A 23,209-nucleotide genomic window follows, 5' to 3' on the forward strand; every position below is an offset into this window, starting at 1 on the left:
GGGTGGAGATCCCAGAAGCAGCCAGAGGCCAAGCCAGGTCTGCAAGCTCGTGAAACACTTCTGTTTGCCCTGGGCCCGCCAGACCGTCCCAGCGGCCAAAGCCAGCCCGTGGGCAAAACCAGCACCCACGAAGCAGAGAAAGGGGCTCCTTCTGCATACATGGGAAGTGCTGTTAAGTCATAAGGCCGAAGGCCGCGTGGGGCGCCCAGAAATGGAAGCCCTAAATGCTTAGCCAGCTAGAGCCAGGGAGCAGGAGGGGACCGCGGGCTCTGGGCCCGCAGGGGGTGGCGACCTCGCTAACGGTCTTCTCTGTTCCTCGGCAGGAGCTCAGTGAGCACAACGCCACCGCCATAAAAAGCCCCACCAACACGGTCACTGTGCAGGGCCTCAAAGCCGGCGCCATCTATGTCTTCCAGGTGCGGGCACGCACCGTGGCAGGCTACGGGCGCTACAGCGGCAAGATGTACTTCCAGACCATGACAGAAGGTGAGCGGGCTCCCGAGGGCAGGAGCAGGGCACAGACTAACCCAAGGGCCGTTCTTCGGCAGCACCTGCGTGCACCCGACCCCACCCAACCCCCTTCCAGAGGCCGACCCTCCTCCTTCCTGACTGGGAACCGGTGTGCAAACGACACATCCGTACTTGCCTAGAAGTCCTGTTTCCAGGCTCCAAAAGGAAGCAGACTCCTCCACTACCACCCTGCCAGCCGCGCCATTCCCTTGCCCAGGGCTCATGGTAGCATGGCCCTAACACCCACTCGCTGGCCCCTATTTTTCTCATCTGCAGAACGGGAACCTCAAGTTCTGTCAGAGAGGGTAAATCTGTTTTATCCATGCACGGCTCCAATGAGTATAGTTGAAATAAGAAGAGTTAGGAAACCACATGTCAGTTCATCAAGGAGTAGTACTGGGATGGATTAGCAATGTCTGTCCTGACCAAGGGAGTGGGAAGTGGCAGGACGTGTGCTGTGTGCCTCCTAGGCTTAAACCATGTGGTCTCTAAACACCCTTCCTGCTCATCCATCTGAGAGAACCACACAGCAAATAGTGTGGGTGTGGCATCCAACAGGTGGGGGGCCCTTACCTCTCTGAGCCTCAGTTTCCCTCGGGTATAACTGGAGGCAATTGCAGCTATCACGTTATCAATATCATTGCCATCAAACTGTTATAAGGACTGGGGAGTTACTTTCAGGGCCTGGCACAGGGTCAGCACTAGATCTGAACACATTGTCAACCCTCACCAAGAAGCCGCTGAGATCACCGTTGTGGTCCTGCACCTGAGCAGTCTAAGCCGCAGGGATGACCAGGCACCAGCATCCTTCCTGAGCATCTGCCGGACATGACCTTGCCCTGGTTAAGCATTGCAGGGGCTCTGTTCTCACTGTCGTTGTTCCCAACTCACGGCCACCCAGGTGTGCAGAGAACTCCTCTATGGGGTTCTCAGGGCTGTGAGCGTCCGGAAGAAGATCACCATGTCTGCCTTCCCAGACACCTCTGAGTAGATTCGAACCCCCAGCCTTCTGGTGAATAGTCCAGAAACTCCTTCACAGGCTCTGTATTAGTCCGAGTTGACTAGAGAAACAAATTCATAGACACTCCCATGTGTATAAGAAAGAGGTTTATATACAAGAGCAATTGAACATTGAGAAAAGGTCCCAGCCCAGTCCAGATCAAGTCCATAAATCTGATATTAGCCCAAACGTCCAATACCAATCTCTAAATTACTCTTCAGCCTCATGAAACACATGCAATGATGCTGACTGTAGAAGATCACAGGCCAGTGGGTGAAACGCCTGTGGATCCAGTAACATTGCAGCGCTGGCAGGGCCTCCACGTGGCTTCTCCAGCTCCAGGGCTCTCGCTGCCATTGGCATAACTTCGCGTGTCTTGTCAGTAGAGCGAATGGCAGACTCCACCCTTTCACTCTTAATCCTCTCAAGTCCAAAATTGATACCAGATGATGTAACCACCACAGGCTCTAAAGCCGCGAAGCCCCACCTATGGCCAGCAAGTCCACTCTGACTCACAGCAACCTTGCGGGACACTAGAACAGTCCCGTGGGGTCCCTAACGCTGTCGTCTTTATGGGAGCCGTCGTCGTCTTTCACCCCCAAAGTGACTGTGACTTTGAACTGCCGCCCTTTCAGTTTGTCACGTTGCACTTTCACCACTGCGCCACAAGAGCCCCTCCTCAGAGGCTGTAGGCACCCTGCATTGCCATCTTGTCACTCAGACCCTCCCCAGGGTCCCCACCACCTCTGAAGCATGCAGCACATGCCCCCTTCCTCCTGGCCAGTGCCTCTCTGCCCTCTGAGCCCTCTCCCGTGGGGATGCGTCTCACTGAGCTGGGAGTGGGGCCCTGCCCTAGAGCCTCTCCGTCAATTCCACAAACATGTGCCATCCATGTGCAGGAACTGAGAGCCCAGAGCTGACCTGGTCCCCGACCTCCCCAAGCACCTGGTCTGCTCAGGAGGCCGATGAGAAGTTATAATAATAGTGTTAGATCGAATCTTGGCTTCGGTGTCCTCTTCTGTAAGATGGAGTGATTACAAGACTGTGATATGCTTAGCAAGACGTGATATGCTTAGCACAGTGACTGAGGCGTGCACCAAAATCCTCCCCACCATCGAGTCAACTCTGGCTCATAGAGACCCTAGAGGACAACAAAGCACTGCCCCTGTGGGTTTCTAAGGCTGTAACACTTTAAGGGAGCAGCCAGCCTCGTCTTTCTCTCATGTAGCTGTTGGTGGAGTTGAACAGCCAACCTTGTAGTTAGCAGTTCAACATGTAACTCACTCTGCCACCAAGGGCTCCTTTGGAGACATAGAAGCCCTCAATAATAATAATCCTGGACCAGAAAATCCACTGTCGACATGTTGAGTTCATCTTTATTGAGTTCTTACTGTGTGCCTTGTTCTAAATGCGTCACAAAACAATCGTGAGAGGGAAAAATTATCCTTCCAAAGTTACAGATGTGGAAACGGAGGCACAGAGAGGTTGTCACTTTTCCAGAAATCACACAGCCAGTAACTGGCTCAGTCAAACCAGAGAACCTGGCCCTAGAGCCCACTTGTAACACCTCCCTCTTTGTGTCCATGTGCTTGCTGTTTTTCACATCAATTTATCCTGACAAGTAGCCATGGTTACTGCCCTCACCTTCTGGAGGAGCATGAGAGTTGGAGTCCTTCAGGGACTTGCCCAAGGTCACTTGTGACATAGCCTGTTGTCTGTGAGGGCATGTGACAGGTGCTCTGGCTGAGTCAGGCAAGAGTTTGGGGATCCTAGGAGACCTGTCAGGGTGGGAAGTATTCAGTTTGATAGATGAGATAGTTAAAGTTTATTGCGCCAACCTGGCTGATAAACACATGTGGGATTAATTAAAGGGCAGAGAGATAAATGGCTCCGTAAACCTCGCCTTTCTAGTTCTCGGGTCTTTTGCTTTTGGCCTGATAGTCAGACCAGAGTGCAGCTGCCTTAGCCAGTTCCCTGCTTCAGCTGACAAGCCTCACTTCCTGTAAGACATCCCCGAGGAGAAGCCGCATGGACCTACCCCGATGCAGCCCTGGGTGCTGGAGCACCCGTGTGGAGACCCCTGCCAGCGCTGAGATGCTTGCACATTCATTGACTCCATTGTCCCCCTGCAGTCGGCATCATTGCTTCTGTTTTGTGAGATGGAGGAGGACTTTGTGGATTGGTGTTGGACTTGTGGGCTTAGGCAGCACTGGGTTGGGATGTTTTCTTGATGTGCACGTAACCTTTATATAAAACTCTCTCTTATACATGCATTTCTGTGGATTTGTTTTTCTAATGTACCCAGACTAACACAAGAGAGTAAAATCATTTTATCCATACACTATTCTGATGAGTCTAATTGGAACAAGATGAGTTCCGAAGCCACATGCGAGTTCAGCAAGGAGTGCCGGGATAGATTAGCCATGTCTGCTCTGGACAAGGGAGTGGGAGGTGGCAGACCAAGTGCTGTGTGTCTCCCAGCTGATCAGGGAGAGGGATGGGCAGGACTCCCAGCCTCAGGCTGCAGACACCCACTGTGCTTTCTCCCCAGCCGAATATCAGACGAGCATCCAGGAGAAGCTTCCCCTCATCATCGGCTCCTCGGCTGCCGGCCTGGTCTTCCTCATCGCCGTGGTCGTCATCGCTATCGTGTGCAACAGGTGGGTGGGTGGGCGGGCAGCCCCCAAGCCCATCCAGCCTGCTGTCCCAGCCAGTGGGTTCTGTCCATCTCCTCAGACATCCCGAGGTCCCATCCCTCCGTGTTCTTGAGCAGAGGGGCTACTCCCACAACTCCAAGGGGTAGTGGGGACTCAGGTCGGCCTGGATGCCCTCGCACTGTCAAGCCGCCCACCACTGGCAGCCCACCTCTTTGGGTTGGTGCTGCCCCTGGCAAGTCCACTTTTCAGAAGGGGCGGCTCATCAGGACATAGGAGCATCTGGGAGCAGTGGGCAGGGAGACTGAGCTAAGAAGATGCTCGCGCACACTGCCTGTGCACGTTGCGGCCCCTTTAAGACCAGGGTCATGGCAGAGAGGCAGAGGGGAGATGAGGAAGCTGGGGGAGGCCCCTGGCTGAGATGGATTGACAGATGAGGGGACTTAGACAGGAGGAGATGGGGAAACAGCAGATGCAGGAAGGGACTTGCTCCCCAACTTTGGCGGGGTAGGATGCCTGACTCTCCTTCTGTAAAGAGCTCCTCTCTGCAGGACAGATGGCCCCAAGGAGAGAAAGACACCCCACCCCCCAGAACTTTTGGGTAGGAGACTCCTTGGAAAGGGCTTGCTTGGGAGGCTACAGGAGTAAGCCTGGCCTTGAGGTGGAAGAACTAGGCTGCTAGGTCAGGGGCAGGCAGGGAGCCCTCTGGCAGATGTGTGACTTTGAGAGTGTGCCCACCCTCTCTCTATCACCTACTGTGGCTCCAGCTTCTGGGACTTCCAGGTGGCTCCATCCCTTTGCTCTTGTTCCAGAAGACGGGGGTTTGAGCGTGCCGACTCGGAGTACACGGACAAGCTGCAGCACTACACCAGTGGCCACAGTACGTACCTCCTCGGGCCCTTCCCTGTCACTCCCCAGGCGACCACACCAACTTTCTTCCACCTCCTCCTACCAGCTGCAGTCAGCCTGAACCCCAGGTTGTTCCCTGGGGGCACCCAGCACCTTCTCACCTCCAGGCTGGTCCCTCGCCCAGAGCATCTCCCTCCTCAGTCTACCTGTATACCCCCTAATCTTCCCTGAGGCCTCATCATACCCACACCCCTCTGAGAAGCCCTCCCGGGCCCACGCAGCTCTGGACTTGGGCCCCTGACTGTGCCTGCCCTGCCCCAGCCCAGCCCGGCCCAAGCCCAGGCCCAGCCCCTGCCCAGCCCAGCACCACCTCGCTCAGTTCCAACCTAGCCCCAGCCCTGGCCCAGCCCCAGGCTTGCTCTGCTTTATAGCAGGAGTGCTTGCTGTCTGATGTTGCTCAGCATAAAGTCAGTACCAGATACGTATTTTCAGATTGAATCCTGGAATTAAGTGAGTGAGTGAATGAGGACCCTAGGCCTGGCCTGGAAAGGAGGAGGCGGCGGGAGTCCCCTCCTCCCCCTGCCTCTGGGGGCAGCCTTGCCACCACCCAGGGTCTCCACTTCCCCCAGAGCTCCATGCTCCCACGGGCCAGGCCTGGGGACACAGGTACCCCACACTCAAGACCCAGGCTCCCTTCCCAGGGGCACAACAGGGAGCAAAGCTCGTCAGAGTTCTCCCTTTTGAACCTTGAAAGGGGCGGTGCCTGCGGGGCGTGGGAAGGAAGAAATTAGTTCTCATCTCAGCCCACAAAGCAAGAGCTCCAGACCCGTTCCCAAACTGTCTTCAGTGGGGTACCCCAGACCTGCTCCTGGGACATGGGCACGTCACCTCATTCATCAGATATGCATCGTATGCTACCGTGTGTGCCAGGCACTGCTGCAGAGTCCCGAACCAACGCCCCCTGCTGCTGGGGGAGAGAAGCGGTACACTGGGAGGTGTACCGGGAGGTGACGCGCTATGGAGAAAGGGCAACTACGGAGAGTGGCGGGGACGGGTTTACACTTTTAAATAAGCTTGCTGGGGTCGACCTCCTTCAGCCGGTCTTTTGAGAGCAAAGCTAGGAAGGAGGTGGGGAGAGAGCCATGCAGATACCTGAGGGAAGAGTATACCCGGCAGAAAGCACAGCCGGTGCAAAGGTCCTGAGGTTGGAGCGGGCCTGGTCAGTCCCAGGAGCAGCCAAGAGGCCAGTGCGACTGGAATAGAGTAAGGCAGGCAGACAGAGTGGAGTGGGAGCCAGTCACAAATGTAGACTCTAGAGCATCCTTGCAGAGCACGGCTTTACTCTGGGGAAGAAGAGGGCCGCGTTTCGGTGGCTCTGAGCAGAGGCAGAACAGAGAGACCAGTGAGGTGGCCGATGGGAAAATCCAGACAGGAAGATGCCCAGACCAGGGTAGCTGCAGTGGAGAGTTTGGATTCTGGCATGATTTGAGGTAGTAGCACCAACTTTGGCTGCAGGCTTGGCTGGGGGATTCACAAGGAAGAGCGGTTCTGGAAGTTCTAGGCATTGAGTTTCTGGAACTTTCATTGGAAAGTCTCCCAGGCTGAAACACCGTTTGGGACATACCTGGAAAAAAGAAGGGAACTATAAAGTTTCCGAACAGTAATTTAGGTAACGCATCACTGATGCGTGAATAGAGAAGGTTTTTCTAGGCTTCAACATAATGGAAAGATCATAAAAAAGAGAGGGTGGGGCAGATGGAGGCAGAAATAAAAATAGCCTGTACATGAAATGTGTAAGGCCTCAATTACACCACCCCTCCCTATTCTCCAAAAAATAAAATCACAATTGTCGACGTGACTAAGCATATTGACTATGTCCTACGTGCCAAGCCTGATTTGAAGGTTTTTTACGTATCTGGAGCCTGGCAGTGGTTCAGGACTAAGCTGCTAACCCAAAGGTTATTGGTTTAAATTCACCAGCGCTCTGTGGAAGAGGAGGTGGCCGTCTGCCGCCATGAAGATCGATAGCCTTGGGAAGTCTGTGGGGCAGTTCCAGGCTGTCCTAGATGATCGCTTTGAGTCAGGAGCCACGCAACATGTTGGGTATAAATAGTATTACTCATGTAATCCTTAGTTTTGTATCCGAGGAAACTGAGGCACAAAGGAGTCACACAGCCACGAGCGCTGGGGTGTGACCCTAGGCTGTCTGGCCCAGGGCACATGCTCTTTGCGGCCCTCTTCTGTCTCTACTCGATGCTGGGCATGGCCCTCGAATGGCTTTCCACCCAGGTGACCCCATGGTACAGAGGTGGACTGTCCACCAGGCTTCAAGGCTTGGGCCTTTCAAAAGCAGGTTGCCAGGCCTGTCTGCTCAGGCACTGCCGGATGGGTTTGAACCACCTGCCTTTTGGCTTACCAGAAAAAGCCCCACCCATAACCATTTTTGTCCCCCAGCCACCTGTCTGTGTAGACCACTGGTTCTCAACCTTCCTGATCCTGCGACTCTTTCATACAGTTCCTCATGTTGTGGTGACCCCCAACCATAACCTTATTTTCGTTGTGTCTTCATCACTGTAATTTGCTCCTGTTACAAATTGGGCAGCCCCTGTGAAAGGGTCATTCGACCTCCAAGGGTCTCGACCCACAGGTTGAGGACCTAGAACGAAAGGGGCACTCGTACCCCCTGTGTCTAGAACCAGTCGGGAGTTTTAGAGCATGAGTCAGGAACTAAGAAACGGGGCTTCAGGGCTTTGTTTATAAAATAAACGCCAGGATGCCATGCCCTTACGAAGGCACATTCTAAGTCCAAGCTCCTGCTCCCAGCACTCCGAGCTGTAATATTGGATCTGAGCAGGACTGAGTGCGGTCTGCCCTGAGACCCCATGTCCACCCAACTGCCCTGTATGGGCAGGTCAGAGGAGGGGGCAGATGGCGGGTGGGGGCAATGTTGGGGGGTGGCGGCTGTCTCAGTGTCACTGAGTAGGCCGTCCTTCAGTGGGTGCTGGGTGTACCACAAGATCTGGAGCCTGGATGTGGAGCCCAAAGAGCCAACTTAGCTTCTTACCACTGCTCTGCTGCTGGCCAGCTGGGGGACCTTGGGAAAGTCACCAAGTGTTTGTGAACCTCAGCACCTTGATATTGAACATGGCAGGAATGCCACTTTCACGGGGCTGCCATGGGGACCAAGTGAATGAGTGGTTATTCAAGAGCTTTGTAATAGTACTTAACCGTAATAGTTAATTCTTGCCATCTCACTAACTCACTGCCATTGAGTCAATTCTGACTCTTAGCGACCCTATAGAACAAAGTAGAATTGCCCCTGTATGTTGACAGGGTAGAACTGCCCCTATAGGTTTCTGAGCATCAACTCTTTATGCCGTCTTTCTCTGGTGGGGTAGCTGGTGGTTTTGAATACCTAACCTTGAGGTTTAGCAACCCCATGCATAATCACTATGCTACCAAGGCTCAGGTAACATTAATTCCGTGTCTTGTAGATACCAACTACTGTACAAAACCCCAAAGCAAACCACATGCCAGTGAGTGCAGCTCATGCCCTCCCCATGTGTGACAGGGTACAACAGTGCACCACGGGAAATGACTAATTTTCAGAAGTGGATCACCAGGCCTTTCTTCCACAGTGCCCCTCCCTGGGTGGGCTCCAACTGACAACCTTCTGGTTTCTCAGCAAGCACTTACCAGGTGCACCACCCAGGGTCAAGCCCTGTACTAAACCTTCTCAACAGAGGATCGCAGCTAGGGCTCAAAATCTGCTTCACAAAGCTACTTGCATGCCAGCTCAACCTGTTCTATAGGAATTGTTTTTTTAAAGACTCGCAGCTAATGTCTGGCATTCCTTCGCTCTGGCTGCCGTGTTAGGTTAACGTATGCTAAAGGGCATGTTCTGCAGGCTTGTCTGGGAATTAAACAATGCTCCTGGGATGGGAAGTTTTTACCAAGAAAATATCTTTTCTCCTTTTCATATTTGGCTTGTGGGGTCCACTGACTTGGGGGCTGTGTGTAAAGTTAAATACTGTCCATCTTCCTTGCTAAGGAGTTCTAAATTTAGTGTGTACATTTCAATAAACTTAATGCAAGCGTGTCTCATATGGATGAGAGTGTTGAGTACATAGTTTCTTTAGAATCTTTATTTAAAATAGCACTATGAAAAAAAAGAAAGACATGCGGGTTAGCCTGCTGGCTTCTTTTTCTTTTACTTAAGGCTTTAAAGTCAAAACCTTTAGAAAGACCCCCAGGGATGGAAAGCAGTGTCTCCCTCTCTCCTTTTTAATCCCTGGATGTAAAATGTTTGAGAAGGGTAACTTTCTCCCCTGTGTGCATACATGTGGAATATGGGGGGGGACACTCAATCATCAAAACTCTTATAGATAACCATTCTCTGCCTTAGAACTGCTTCAAGGTCAGCGTAGGTTCTACCAGAGAATGGTTTCACCAATTCCTTGATTTTCCAGTACGAACCAGTGCTTTCCGGGGTTTTGACTTTCGTTGTGCAGCCACACCCGCCACCACCAAGGGGATTCTGACTGGTTACCAGCCCTGTAACACAGAGCAGAGCTGCCCCACAGCTTTCCAAGTCTTTCATCTGCACACACACAGCACTCTCCATGACGGCCGACCACTTAAACACTGCACCACCAGGGAAATCGAGGGGGCTGAGCGCTGGGGTGGGGAGTGCTCTTCATTTTTCCTATTTCGTAGATGGCAAAAAATGAGACAGGTTAAGTAACTTGCCCAAAGCTACACAGCTGGATCAACAAATTGATTAATAACCTCATTCAAGTTCAGGAAGCAGCTTGTTCAGGACCCTTAGTAGAGGGGGGGCAGGGCTTGAACCCAGGTCTCTGAACGCTTCCTCCTTCATCCTAAAGCTCCCTTGTGGGTGATGACAGTCTATGGTCCTACGAGGTGTCAATCACCCATTCGGTAGTCCAGTCTTACCATTATAGGACATTTTGGTCAAAGATTCTACAGAAGACTCCTGATCCAAAGCATCGGGGTTTCACATTCTCATGGAATCCGACTCAGCGCTCGGGTCAAAGCTGAGGATTTGACTTGGCTTTCTCGTTCGGCCTCAAACACTTAGCACCCACCACAGCTCAGGAATCAGCATGTCCCATGTCCCGCCCCAGGCTGATCAACAGGGTTTCCAGAGAGGTTGAAGACTTGGCATGGGGGGCACCTGGGAGGTGGGTCCAGGGACTGTGGACCCCAGGCTCTGCATGAGGCAGCCAGGGAGGGCTCCTGAAGAGAGAGGGGATTTGAATTAGGCCTTAAAGGAAGAGAGAAACTGGCCTTAGCAAGAGCCCAAGAGGTCCACCGCCTGCTCTTTTTGTAATTTGGTTCCAGCCTCTCTCTCCTGCTTACCTTACTTTTTCGTTATTTTGCATCCCCTGACGCTCTATCCAAAGGTGGCAAACCTGTCCATCTTTTTTGCCCACACCCACGACACATGGCTAATCAGTCCCAACAGTCTGGTAAGCTGCTCCAAGAAGTCATTACTGATCACTCAGAGGTGGAATTGAGAGTTCGAATGGATCTGCCTTCTCGCCTTGCCTTCTACCCAGCTCCAGGTCTGCCTGCTCCCGGAGGCCCAGAGAAGCCAACTGACTTACAGGGGGTTGGCTCAGTTCTGATGAGGACCAAATAAGAATGCATTTCCCTCCACGAGGGACTCTCTTCAACCTCACCTTTCATTTGTCCCCATCTGAAGTCTGCTCTTGTGACTGAGGCCTGTCTTCTCTCCCCCAGTAACCCCAGGCATGAAGATCTACATTGACCCTTTCACCTATGAAGACCCCAACGAGGCAGTGCGGGAGTTTGCCAAGGAAATTGACATCTCCTGTGTCAAAATCGAGCAGGTGATTGGAGCAGGTATGTGGGGCCCTCTGCCGTGGGTGGGAGATCCCCCTGGGGCAGAAATGAAGGGGGTAGGATACGGGGCAAAGGGGCTCCAAGGATCTTCTAAGGCCTGAAGATTGAGAGCACCTGAGTTTGAAGGGCCCTCCAAGATCATCCCGTAAAACCCACCTTGCCGAACACATTGAGACATGAGGCACCGGGCTGGAAAGGAGCTGGCCCAGAAAGTCAGCAATTGGGCTGTATCTGGAACCCAGGTCTCTTTCTGCTCCCATAAAGAGTTGCAGTCTCGGAAACCCACAGGGCAGTTCTAGCCTGTTCTATAGGGTCACTATGAGTTGGCATAGACTCGGTAGCAGTAAGTTTGGTTTCTCGAGTTTCCTACCTTTGACCACTCACTCCAGGTTTCCCTTCCAGCCCAAATCCACAGGCAGCCATGAAGAGCATGCTCTCTACTCCTGTAGATAGATGGCTAGAGATCTTCACAGTTTCCTGGGACCTCCTCTCAGGGACCCCCACATTCGAAAGAGAAGTCTGTGTCAGAGAGAATGAATTCACTATTGAGGAGAGCGAGTTCCCACAGGCCTCAGGGCCAGAGGTGGCAGGGAGCAGGGGGTGGGCGCTTCTACCTGGCAAGTGACAGCCTGTCTGTGTATCTGTCCCAGGGGAATTTGGTGAGGTCTGCAGTGGCCACCTAAAGTTGCCGGGCAAGAGAGAGATCTTTGTGGCCATCAAGACCCTCAAGTCTGGCTACACTGAGAAACAGCGCCGGGACTTCCTGAGCGAGGCCTCCATCATGGGCCAGTTCGACCACCCCAATGTCATCCACTTGGAGGGTGTCGTCACCAAGAGCACACCTGTGATGATCATCACCGAGTTCATGGAGAACGGCTCCCTGGACTCCTTCCTCCGGGTAGGGGAACCTCAAAGCCCAGGGGTCCAAGCATGGGCAGAATAAGAGACGGACCTAGATTCATAGTGTAAGAAGGATGGCATGCATGCTGCCTCTCTCCATTCCTTAATCTGTGGCAGACATTGCTAATCAATCCCAGCACTCCCTCCAAGGAAGCCCAGAGGTTGCCTAAGTATCCATTTAAACATGGTTTCCCAAGAAGCCATAGCTAGTCATTCAGAGTTGGCACATAATCTGAAATTGCTCTAAGCCAGTCCTCTCACTATGCTCAGTGGAAACTGAGGGCCAGAGAGATGTAGAGATTGCCCAAAGTCACCCCGAGAGTTAAAGTTAGAGCTACAATGGGAATTAGGTCTCCTGACCAGCGTTCCCACCAGATTTCGGATTTCCCCAAAATTGTACAGGCCAGGAAGTGAAGCTGAGAGACTTAAAGCCCAGAGGAGAAACTAGCTCTCAGGAGATAGCAGTGGACTTGCTGAGTAAAGAGCACAGAGCCAGGAGTCAGAAGTATATATTCAGCACCTACCCAGGGGTTTCATTGCTCAGCTGCTAACTGGAAGGTCGACAGGTCAAACCCACCAGCCTCTCCACAGGCGAGAGATGTGGCAGTCGGCTTCTGTCAAGATGCACAGCTTTGAAAGCCTTCTGGGGAAGCTTTACTGCCCGGAGGGCCATTATGAGACAGAACCAACCTGATGGCAATGGTTGTGTTGATTTTTATAGAAGCTGCCAGGCACCTTCTCCTTGCACTCTGAGCACAGCCCTGGCCAGTGGGTGTTGCTTTCCTAGTTGACATTACCAAGACTCGGAGAAGTTAGAAGTGTCAAGGTCACTTGCCGCCAGGAAGGCGCAGGCCAGAGTTAACCAAGTGTGTCTGCTTTAAAGCTCATGTTGTCTCCACCACCTGCAGGTAGACCCTCATGGGCCGCTCTGAGGTTCTTGGGCATCAGAGAACTTTCCCTGGTGAGCCCAGGGTCAGGAAGGCAGACTCCTCCTCTGCGCCCCAACCCCAACTGGAGAGATGGTCCAGAACCCTGATTTTTCCCTTGCATTCACTCTGGCTTTTCTGTTTTCCCTCCCTTGACTTCCTTCTCCTGAAGCAAAATGACGGGCAGTTCACAGTCATTCAGCTGGTGGGCATGCTACGGGGCATCGCGGCTGGCATGAAGTACCTGGCGGACATGAACTATGTGCACCGAGACCTGGCTGCCCGCAACATCCTGGTCAACAGCAATCTCGTCTGCAAGGTGTCCGACTTTGGGCTCTCACGCTTCCTGGAGGATGATACCTCAGATCCCACCTACACCAGCGCCCTGGTAAGATATGGGCGGGGCCCATGCTCCTGATGTGGATGTTCATCTTGCTCTGAAATACACCTTCACTCACACCTGTGACTGGGGGGGGGGGATGGGAAGGGCAACAACCACTGTTCCTGTCCCTGCAGCTTACACAAAGAGGGACACAGGTGTGCAGGGCACTAGAGAGCAACAAGCTGGGAGCCAGGAAGCCAGCTTTGGTAAGGCGTGGACAGCTTCCTGGAGGGGCGATATCAGAACTGGGAGCTGAAGACCCCGTACAAGTCTGTCCTATGAAGAGGCCTTGAGGGAGAGGGCCCAACCAAAGACACGGTCGGTCATGTGCCATGTCCAGGCTACAAGGGGTACAGCAGAGAGCCGTAAAGCTGGAGAGGCAGCAAGGGCTAGGTCTTAGAGGCCCCTACATGCCCAAACTCAGTACTCTGTCTTGAAGCGGCGAGGCTTGTTGAAGGGTCTTAAGCAGAAAGGGACAAGAAAGTCCCCACACCTGAAGAAGACAGAGATCACGCAGGTAGAGCAGACAAGCAGTCAACACATTTGCTTTGTGTGATCAAGGCCTTCCTGGAGAGACGAGAGCTGTAGTTTTAGGATTAAGGAGAGTGCTCGGCTCTTTGGAAGTTAGTCAGCCGGGCTTAAAGGATGAGAAAGGAGCCTTTGGGTGGCAACGTGGGACCGAGCCCTCCTCCGTGGGTGCCCCATGCAGACGTGAATGCCAAACCAGTGCTTTGAAGCAGCATGGTGGGCGGGCGAAACTGGAAGGTGCATCGTGTGACCGGCGCCTCCCAGACTGGGCTGGTGGGGAGCAGCAGTATTGAGAGCAAAGGTCAGACAGGTCGGTCTTCCCCCATCCACCTCTCGCTTCTATTCCCCAGGGTGGGAAGATCCCAATCCGCTGGACAGCCCCGGAAGCCATCCAGTACCGGAAATTCACCTCCGCCAGTGACGTGTGGAGCTACGGGATCGTCATGTGGGAGGTGATGTCCTATGGGGAACGGCCCTACTGGGACATGACCAACCAGGACGTAAGTTTCCAAGGTGATGGAAAGAGCTTTTCTGGGTGCCCAGAGGAGGGAGAAGAAGATGCGAATTTCCTGGCCTTGTGCCAATCTTCCAGGGTCTTTGAGATCCAGGTCCACCTGCCACAGGACCCTGGACTTGGAAAGGTTGGGGTTGGGGGGAAGGTAGGGAGGAGAGGGGAGGCCGACCCACCCACCAATCAGCAAATCTTCAGGGTGCACACATCTATGGGCAACCCCGAATGGGACCATGTTTTCCATTCAGGTGTTTGCCATTAGGTGGGGGGTCAAGATGAATATGCAGGAAACCAGGTATTCTCTCAAGAGCTTTGATGATCAAGCTCTAAGCTGGAGGGGCAGCTGTCCAACCTGCAGGTGTTGAGGCCAGGGCAGGGCAGGCTGGGCAAGATCAGTCAAGGAGGCCAGCTGGTCCCAAGGATGAGACGGAGAGGTCAGGGCTCTCCGAGGGGGAAGAACAGCCTATGCAAAGGCCCAGAGGTGGGCTAAGGAGACAGGCTGCCAAACCAATGCCAGGGTGGTGTTAGGGGGCAGTGGAGAGGAGAGTGGAGTGGAGCCTCGGTGAGGCTCAATAACGGGGTGTTGACAGCCCTCTCAAGGACTCTGGCTTGGAAACCATGAGAATCAGGAGGAATTGAAGAAGCATCTTGAGTAAGGCTGAGGCCTCAGTAGCAGAAGAGATTGGGGGCAACGTCTGGCAGGAGTTGGGTGGGATGCTGTAGCGTGACCCCTACAGGGCTCCAGGCTGTCCTGAGGGAACTAGCAGGCACTGAAGTGGCATGTAGCCACCCTGTAAAACTTCAGAGCCATCAAAGCCAGGAGGGGGCTGGACCATCAGGGGGGCTGGTGGAGCAGCCCAAGGGCAGGTCAGCCGAGGGAAACCCTATGACAGGTCATCTCAGGACACTCGGTGGGCTGAGGCTGGATGAGAGCAAGGACAAGCTGCGACGTCGGACCAAGAGGACAGCTGGTGGGAGCCCAGTCATAGGGGTGGCCAGCAGAAGGGGAGGTGGTTACAATGACAACTACCTCAGTCTGACCTGCCATGCCCTGAAGGCAAGATGAATGGGCCCACTCCGCCCCTCTGGTTCCTAAGGTCATCAACGCCATCGAGCAAGACTACCGGCTGCCCCCTCCCATGGACTGCCCCAGTGCGCTGCACCAGCTCATGCTCGACTGCTGGCAGAAAGACCGCAACCACCGGCCCAAGTTCGGCCAGATCGTCAACACGCTGGACAAGATGATCCGCAACCCCAACAGCCTCAAAGCCATGGCGCCCCTCTCCTCCGGGTACGGCCCCGCCCCGGCCCCGCCCCTCTCCTCCCGGTACGCTCTCCGCTTGGTAGGACTCAGCCTTGGTCCCCCCTGGCCCCAGAAAGGCCCGCTCCTGTCCTCTAGGCACCAGGGAGCCTTCTCAGGACTGAACCCCACCTACCCACGGACCGCCCCGCCCTTACCCTGCCTTCTCCCCCTGGTCTGGCCCGGGCTCAGACCCACTCCCACGTCCCTCTGACCTCCAACGCTCGCAGGGCCAACCCTCTGCTCCCGGTGTGACCCCACCCTGCCTCGGAACCTTCTCACCCCTGTCTACCCCACCCTGCTTCTAGGCCACCCCACTTCTTCTGTGACCCCCCCTCACCCCGCCCCTCCCCAATGGGCCAAGGCTACGGCCATGCCCCTTCCCCACGCTGAGGCCCTGCCCCCTTCTCGCTTCCTCCCATGGCCCCAGCCCCTCCCATTCTCCTCCCTCAATGGCCCGGGCCCCACCCACCCACTCTCCCTAAGGGGTCACCATCAAACAAGGCTTTCTACTCCAGCAAAAATGTACCACCCCCAGGGGCAGTTCTACCCTGTCCGTAGGTCACTGTGAGTCGGAATTGACTCCGTGGCAATGAATTGGGGGTTTGTCTTGGGGTTTGTTTTTTGTTTTGCTTCAGACAGATGCTCTCCACCTCAGTTGCTGTGGGGGGGGGGGTCATAGTATTTGGGGGAGGTCTACTCTGCCTTGGGGGCATGGAGCAGGAGAAGGTGCTCTGTGGATGGGAACCAGAAATGAGACACTAATTTCCTCTCTAGCTACACTCACACTGGAACCTGGCCCTCTGGCTTCCATCTGCACGCATGCACACACACACACACAGTCAATCCCATGCTCATGAGCACACTCCATCCTCAGGTCATCACACCTACCACATCACTCACTTGCATTCGCATTCATCTGATACAGACAGGTGCATGCCCCTGACTCTGTCCCTGCCCCAGACCAGAGAGATGGCCTCATCAGGAAGAGGGTGTGTCCCCTTCACCCAGGGGTTCCAGGGTGCCCAGCCTGATCTTGCTCTTCTCAGGCACACTCCCAGCCCCACCTGTTCCTCCTTTCCCACAGGATCCAGGACTGGCAATGGCCAGAGGTTCTTTGGGGTCCAAAGCCAAGTGCTCTTCCTGGGCTGGCTACTCCTGACCCTCCTGCACTCACAGCCTCACGGGAGTCACTGTACTCCTTGCCTTTCCCATCAATGTGGCCAAACCTCTCTGGACTTCAGAGTGCAGTCCGTAGCCTCAGCCTCCTGGGGCACAAACCCAGGTGGGGAAGTGTGGGAACAGGCAGGCAGTGGGGGGAAAACATCAGCTGTCACACCACTGACAGCCTGCCCTAGAAGGAGGCAGCGTAAGGAGGAAGCCCCACACACCCCTGGCCTTGCCGCTGTGCTCCAGGTCCTTAGTGGCCCAGCAGATGCCCCCAGGCCTCCAGGGAACCCCAGCTCTCATGTCCTCACCAATAATAATCATCATCCAATTTCAACTCACGGCAATTCCACATGGGTCAGAGTAGAACTGTGCTCCTTGGGGCTTCCACAGCTGCGATTTTCACAGAAGCAGAGCACCAGGCCTTTCTCTCACGGTGCTGTTGGGTGGGTTCAAAGCACCAGGCCCACTCACCTCCGCACCTGTGCACCACGACCATTACATTCCAGCACACGACTCGCTCTCTTGTTGGGCCGTACGCATCCCCCAGCCAACGTTCACACCAATGGATACACACGCATGTGCATGTACAGGGGCAGCTCAAAGGGGTGCCCATGCATACACTGACCCCTAGCCTCCCTGCCAGCCTGTGCTCTGACCGTCTCTGTCGCCCACCCCCACCCTGCCACCCCCAGAATCAACCTGCCCCTGCTGGACCGCACGGTCCCCGACTACACCAGCTTTAACACGGTGGGCGAGTGGCTGGAGGCCATCAAGATGGGACAGTACAAGGAGAGCTTTGCCAGCGCCGGCTTCACCTCCTTTGACATTGTGTCACAAATGATGATGGAGTAAGTGCCACCACCAGGGGGCTGGGCTGTGGGGAGCCCAGGGGCAAGATGACCAGCTTTAGAGTCACACCTGGATTCACACCCAGGTCTACTGTGTGACCTTGGGCATGTCATAGAATCTCCCGAAGCCTCCGTTCCCTTGCCTGTAAACTAGGGGGTTCGGGAGAGGTGGGCGGTCCTGACTCCCAATGTGGTCCTCCCTCCTCATTGCAGATGCTCCCTCAAACCTCCGACATGCACCCACTCCCCTATCTCCGCCACCTCCTCTTCTCCAGCGCTCTCAAGATAGCCCCTTAGGGAGACTCAGAGCCCCCCTCCTAGCTATCCCTAACACGTTCTTCTCTCTCAAAGGGATATTCTCCGGGTTGGGGTCACCTTGGCCGGCCACCAGAAAAAAATCCTGAACAGTATCCAGGTGATGCGGGCACAGATGAACCAGATTCAGTCTGTGGAGGTGTGACCCTCACCGGCCTCGGCTCACCTCTTCCTCCAGGCCCCACCCCCTCAGCCCAACATGGCCCTCCCGGCTCTCCGTCCACCGCAGGGTCAGCCACCTGCCTGGAGGCCACGGGCACCAGGAAGAACCACGCAGCACGCCAGCCACGAGACGCCACCAAGGACACCTGCGACGCAATGATGAGAACAAAAGCGAATGGGGGGAGAGTGAACAGATCCTGGGAGGGGGCGGGAAGGACACGGATATTTTTACAGAGGATTCTCACAAGGAAAGCAATGACTGCTCTTAGGAGAAAAAAAGTGGGGAAACAGGGCTTGGGAGATCCGGGCGACTTGTCCAAGTGGAGGCCGCACGCTGTTTCTCTCCAGCTTCGCCAGAGCCGAGAAACACGTTCAGGAAAGCACTCAGAAGAGAAGTCGTTCTCTCCTGCTCTTGGGCTTATTTGGGGGGCAAGCAGGTGGACGGGCAGCCGCCCCGGCAGCTCTAGTCCCCTGGCCACGGGGCAGGCAGAAGAATTTTTTTGACTTTGGAGAATATTTTAGAGACTCCAGTGAATGAAACCGTTGCTCCTGTTGGCTCACGGGGCTGACAATGGACTTGTGTGTCCTCTGGGGCCAGGGAGAAGCTGGGGTCACCAGAGCGGGCAGCTCACCAGGCCAGTGGGCTCGGCCACACCTTCCAGTGCAGTCATGCCTGGCCCGGCCCGCTGGCCAAGCCCACCTGGGCACCAGCCTCCTCCTCCGCTGGCCCACCTGAGGTCAGGTGCTGCCATGATGGCCCTCAGCTCCGACTGCCACCGGGGAGGACTGCTCCCTGTCTGGGTTTGTTTACAGCGACCTGGTCGGGGTGGTTTGGGTTGCGGGGTGGGGAGGGATTTGTTTGTCGGGGTTTTGTTTTGGGGGTTGGTTTGTTGGTTTTTTTTATGACAATGAAGTGACACTTTGACACATTTCCTACCTTTTGAGGACTCGATCCTTCTCCAAGAAGAAGGTGCTTTCTGCTTACTGACTTAGGCAATACACCAAGGGCGAGTTTTATATGCACATTTCTGGATTTTTTATATGGTTTTCATTGGCACCTTCTTGTCCGTACTCCACCCCACCCCTGTCCCTGGCATAGAAGCCCCCCCTGCTGCCAGGCCTCACCAAAGCCCACTGCCACCGGCCATTTGGGCCAGTCAGAGACCGAGAGAGGTTTGGGCAGGGCGAGAGGAAGAGGGGACCCACCGGGGGCCTGCTTTGGAAAGCAGCCCATTAAGAGGAGATGGGCTCGGAGGCTGTGGGGCAGAAGCCCTTGCCTCTTCCCCGTTCCTGTCCAGTCAATTCAGGACTTCCTTCCAGGGCCCAGGAGCCCACTTCTGCCTCTGGTCACCTGAGTGGGGCTGCCTCGACTCCAGGACCCCGATCGTTCACTGTGATACCCCAACCCACCCGAGGCCCGCCCTCAGACACGGGCCCTCAAAGGTGGAGGGGCATTCTCCTTCCCTCCCCCTCCCTCCCACCTCCTTCCTCCTGCCAGACCTTTACCCGACTGAAGCGCCTGGCCATGAGGAAGCCATCGGGCAGGGATCTGGCCACCCTCTCCTTCTTCTGAGCAAGTGCAGTCGTCTGAGTGAGACAGCTGGTTAGTGACTCAAATGGAAATAAACACTTTAGCTACAAAACGACCCCTGTTCTCTGTCCGTTCCAGGAGAGAGCCTGGCACCCTTGGACCATGCTAAGGGTCCCTTCTGCCTAAGAATTCTTGAAGGTCGAGGGGCCACTGGACACCCCGAGTGACCCTCAGAGAGCACTTGGAGGGCAGCAAAGCCCCACTTGACCTTTCTGGCTCTAGCTTGTCACAAGCACAGGCCACAGAGGAGCCACATGACGCGTGGCTCAGACGAGGCCATCGCCGCTGTTGGAATCTGGGAGAACCACACTGGGTGGGACTAGGGAGCTGACAGGGGTTTTCAAGTGTCAGGGGAGTCTGAGCAGGGTGTGAGCAGGATGAGGAGCCCTGGAGTACCCAGAGACCCCCCGTGAAAGCCACAGGTTGTCACCTTGCCCTGACCGACTCTCACTCCCCCGACGCAGATGGGCCCCTCCTCATGTTGAAGGCAGAATCCCGTGTGGTAGGAAGGCGGTAAGGGTGCTGTGAAGAGCAGCTCTGGCTGGGGATGAAGGGCAAGCATGAGCCGGACCCAGAGCCCCCACCCCTCAGACCTTTGAGCAGAGTGGGGTTAGATTCCGGCCACAAAGGGCCAGTCAAGGGCCCAGCCTTTCGTGTGAGCACAGAGCCTAAGATGCAGAGGGAAGGAAAGGGTTAATGAAAGGGCGAGGCCAGAGTAGCAGCAACCAGCAGGCATCCACAGACTGGCCGCAGCGCCCCAGTCGGCCATCCCCATGTGCCCCAAAGATGCCCAACACGGGTGGCAGCTGTGCCAGGCACACAAGGTCACCTTCTGGAAGGAGCTACCCTGGTGCTCTTTAGATTAATCCCCAGCTCCCCAGCACCTCCCCCCCATTCCCCCACTGCTCTGGGCCCTCCCCCCCACCAAGGACTGGCATCCATACCCCTGTCAGATGGCTTCCTGTCCTAAGCTGCTAGGCTGGTGTCTGCCAGCTCATCTGCCCGCCCACCCTCCCGGAGCCCCGAGTGCCTACTTCCCCAGTGAAGGTGCCACCCAGGCTCACTGTGTCTCTCGCCCAGGGGAGCCGACAGCGTCACTGTGATTGTCAAAGCAGGCCAGGTGGCTGCTCCCTCCGCCCCACTCCTGGGCCAGGTCCCCCCACCACCTCCTGCTTCTTGGCGGGAGTGACAAGCCACCCTGCCAACGCCTCCAGCTTACACTGCTTGCCCTCCGGGGCCACAAGACGCTGGAGCCGCCTGCTGCCTGGTTACTAATCCTTTCCTGGCTTAGCCATTCTGGGCGCCGGCCCCCACCTGCCCAGAACCTTAGCGGGGGGGGGGGGGGGGGGGGGGGGGCTTCCGGAAGCTCTGTGCACAGTTGGAACCTAAAGAAAGAAAGCGCCTTGTGAGCACCAGTGAGTGGGGGGGGGGGGGCAGCTGCTCTGGGGTGAGAGGCAGACCTGCAGAGGGCCAGGCTTTGGGTAGAGTGTTTGCCACCCACCCCCACCCCGGAGGTCCCCGAGCTGTGGCTGGTTACCAGCCTCATGCTAAGGGTGATCTGCACAATATCTGACCAGCCCTCGAGGTGGGCTTGGCCTGGCAGGGGCAGTGGGAGTGGGCACACTGGAGGAACCTCTCACATTAGCTGGCCTTTCCCCATCCTTTCTAATTGGTCCCCACCCAGCTGCCTCAGGGAGCTCTGCCGCCCCTTGTGGTGTGCCCCTAGCCTTGCACCCCTCTCCTAGGGGATCCTCCCCAGAAAGCTGGGAGTGCCTGCCCAGTTCTTCTTCATGCCTGGCCAACTGAGGCCCCAGACCACCCCCTCCACCATGGTGAGCCCCTAGACCCCAGTGGCTCCCCTCCCCAGGGCCCCTGCAGTGCCAGGGTGGTGTCATTGGCTGGGAAACTGTTGGCAGGGAGAAGAACAGAGTGCAGCAAGGTGCCAGGGAAAGCAGTCTGACACCAGGTGACAGCCCTGAACCTGGCACTACCTTGGGGTGAGGATCTGAGGGAGCTCGTGTCCCCACTGAGCCTCGGTTGCCAACGGAAAGTGTTGGTTGGGCTGGGTGCCCGAGGCTGGGTGTGCAAACCGTCTATACACTCCAGGCCTGGGAAGGAGCACTAGGTGTGCCCATTTGTAGGAGGGAAACTGAGGCTGAGAGAGGTGGAGTTGCTTGATTAGGACTACAGCCTGGAAGAGACAAAGCAGGGCCTTGAGCTTTGGTTAATCTGTTTCCTGTTAGATGGTACAGAGTGCTTGGTGCCTGGTGAAAGGCGAGAACAGGAAGGCCCGGGTTGTCAGGGAGGGCTTCCTGGAAGAAGCTGCCTTGAAAATGAAAGTGGCTGAACATGAACTCATCGCAGGTGGGAGGTACAGGGTAGCCAAAGAGGCAGCGGCCTGCCCCCCACATGGTGGATGGCGCTGCAGGCAATGAGGGTGGATCTGAGGGCAGGACGAGGCAGTCTGAGGGCGACACTCAGCGCAGTCACAGCAGGTTTGCGAGCAGGAGGGCGGTGTGGTTAGCGTGTGTTCTGGGAAGAGCAGTCAGGCTAGGCAGCCTCTGGGCAGCCCCACAGAAGGCCTCGCTTCTACTGGGAGCATCTGGGCCCTACTGCTGCAATTTCTGCCTTCACCCACTGATGCAGATAATCCAAAGAGTCACTTCAGCTGCTTTGAACAGGGGGGTTGGCGTGCGTGCCGCGCCTGTCTCCTCTTGCCCCGGCTGCATTCGCCTGGGGCCTGCCCCCTGTCCGGCCCCCTCCTCTAGAGTCAGCAGAGGCAGAGAGAGCTGCCCTCCGCTCGTGACCAGAGTCCCTGTGGGCGGTGGGTGGCAGCCTAGGGAGGTAGGCAGGAGACCTGGCAGAGCCCTGGGGCACGGAGCAGAGTGCTGGGGAGCAGGCCCTGGATGTGCCCTGGAGGGGCCGCCCAGGCCTGTTGGAAGGGGCCCGGGGCCTGTCCTTTCCGGCAGTGTGCTATCCCGGGGGACCGACCCTGAGAACAGTTCAGGGATCTACATGGTGCTACGTGACACTGACACACATTCATATGCGCCGCCGACCTTGACCCAGCCGTCAGCAAAGGGCTCCTGCCTTAAAAGATAGGAGGGGCGCCAAGCTGGCCCAGTTCCCCGCTCAGGGAAACCTGGACCGGAGTATCAATCCCGGGAAAGAACTTGGCTTGTACTCCCCAATTGACTGGCCCCTACTCCTCCCACACCCTGAGAGAGAGGGCTCGGCATAGCCCGTGGCAGCGTGGTCTCTGGGTTGCAATTAGAGCTGAGCGTTCACCATATGCCAAGATCCCCCGGGCAGGGCAAATGGTTTGCATCGGCCCCAACTGAAAGGTTGTGTAGGAATCTGCCCAGTGGCTGCATGGAAGGAAGGTCTGGACATCGGCTTCCATAGAGGCCATGGCCCCTGACAACCCCAGAGAGGTCAGCGCTACCCAACAGCTAATGGGGTTGCCAGGAACTGGACCTGGCAGGGCAGCAGGCTGGGCTGCTCATTGGTTGGACCATTTGCCGGGCACCGTGTGGGAAGGCTCCTGTGGGAATTAGCATGTCCACACTACGGGCGCCTTCACCGCCCTTCCAAAACATCGGCCATCAGCCACCTGTAGCAGAAGCCCCTGGACTGCATGTCCACCTTGAGGATTCCTGAGCTCCACCCCAGGC

The 23,209-nt window shown here is 55.8% G+C and overlaps 1 protein-coding gene across 2 annotated transcripts in view; it reads left to right on the forward strand.

Moving 5' to 3' along the window:
- The window catches only part of EPHB2 (EPH receptor B2), a 141,469-nt gene extending 123,394 nt beyond the window's left edge, over positions 1-18,075 (forward strand). The window contains exons 6-15 of one of the 2 annotated variants that reach the window (XM_075552083.1): positions 324-486; positions 4,062-4,170; positions 4,980-5,044; positions 10,780-10,902; positions 11,553-11,800; positions 12,901-13,116; positions 13,989-14,138; positions 15,247-15,440; positions 17,312-17,467; positions 17,819-18,075. In XM_075552083.1, the coding sequence (XP_075408198.1) occupies positions 324-486; positions 4,062-4,170; positions 4,980-5,044; positions 10,780-10,902; positions 11,553-11,800; positions 12,901-13,116; positions 13,989-14,138; positions 15,247-15,440; positions 17,312-17,467; positions 17,819-17,927 (1,533 nt within the window). In that variant the 3' untranslated portion in view covers positions 17,928-18,075. The remainder of the gene's footprint in view (positions 1-323; positions 487-4,061; positions 4,171-4,979; positions 5,045-10,779; positions 10,903-11,552; positions 11,801-12,900; positions 13,117-13,988; positions 14,139-15,246; positions 15,441-17,311; positions 17,468-17,818) is intronic. The other variant, XM_075552091.1, reaches the window with a different exon arrangement.
- Positions 18,076-23,209: the final 5,134 nt, after the last annotated feature.

Source organism: Tenrec ecaudatus, chromosome 1 (assembly GCF_050624435.1).
Source record: "Tenrec ecaudatus isolate mTenEca1 chromosome 1, mTenEca1.hap1, whole genome shotgun sequence".
NCBI lineage: Eukaryota > Metazoa > Chordata > Mammalia > Afrosoricida > Tenrecidae > Tenrec > Tenrec ecaudatus.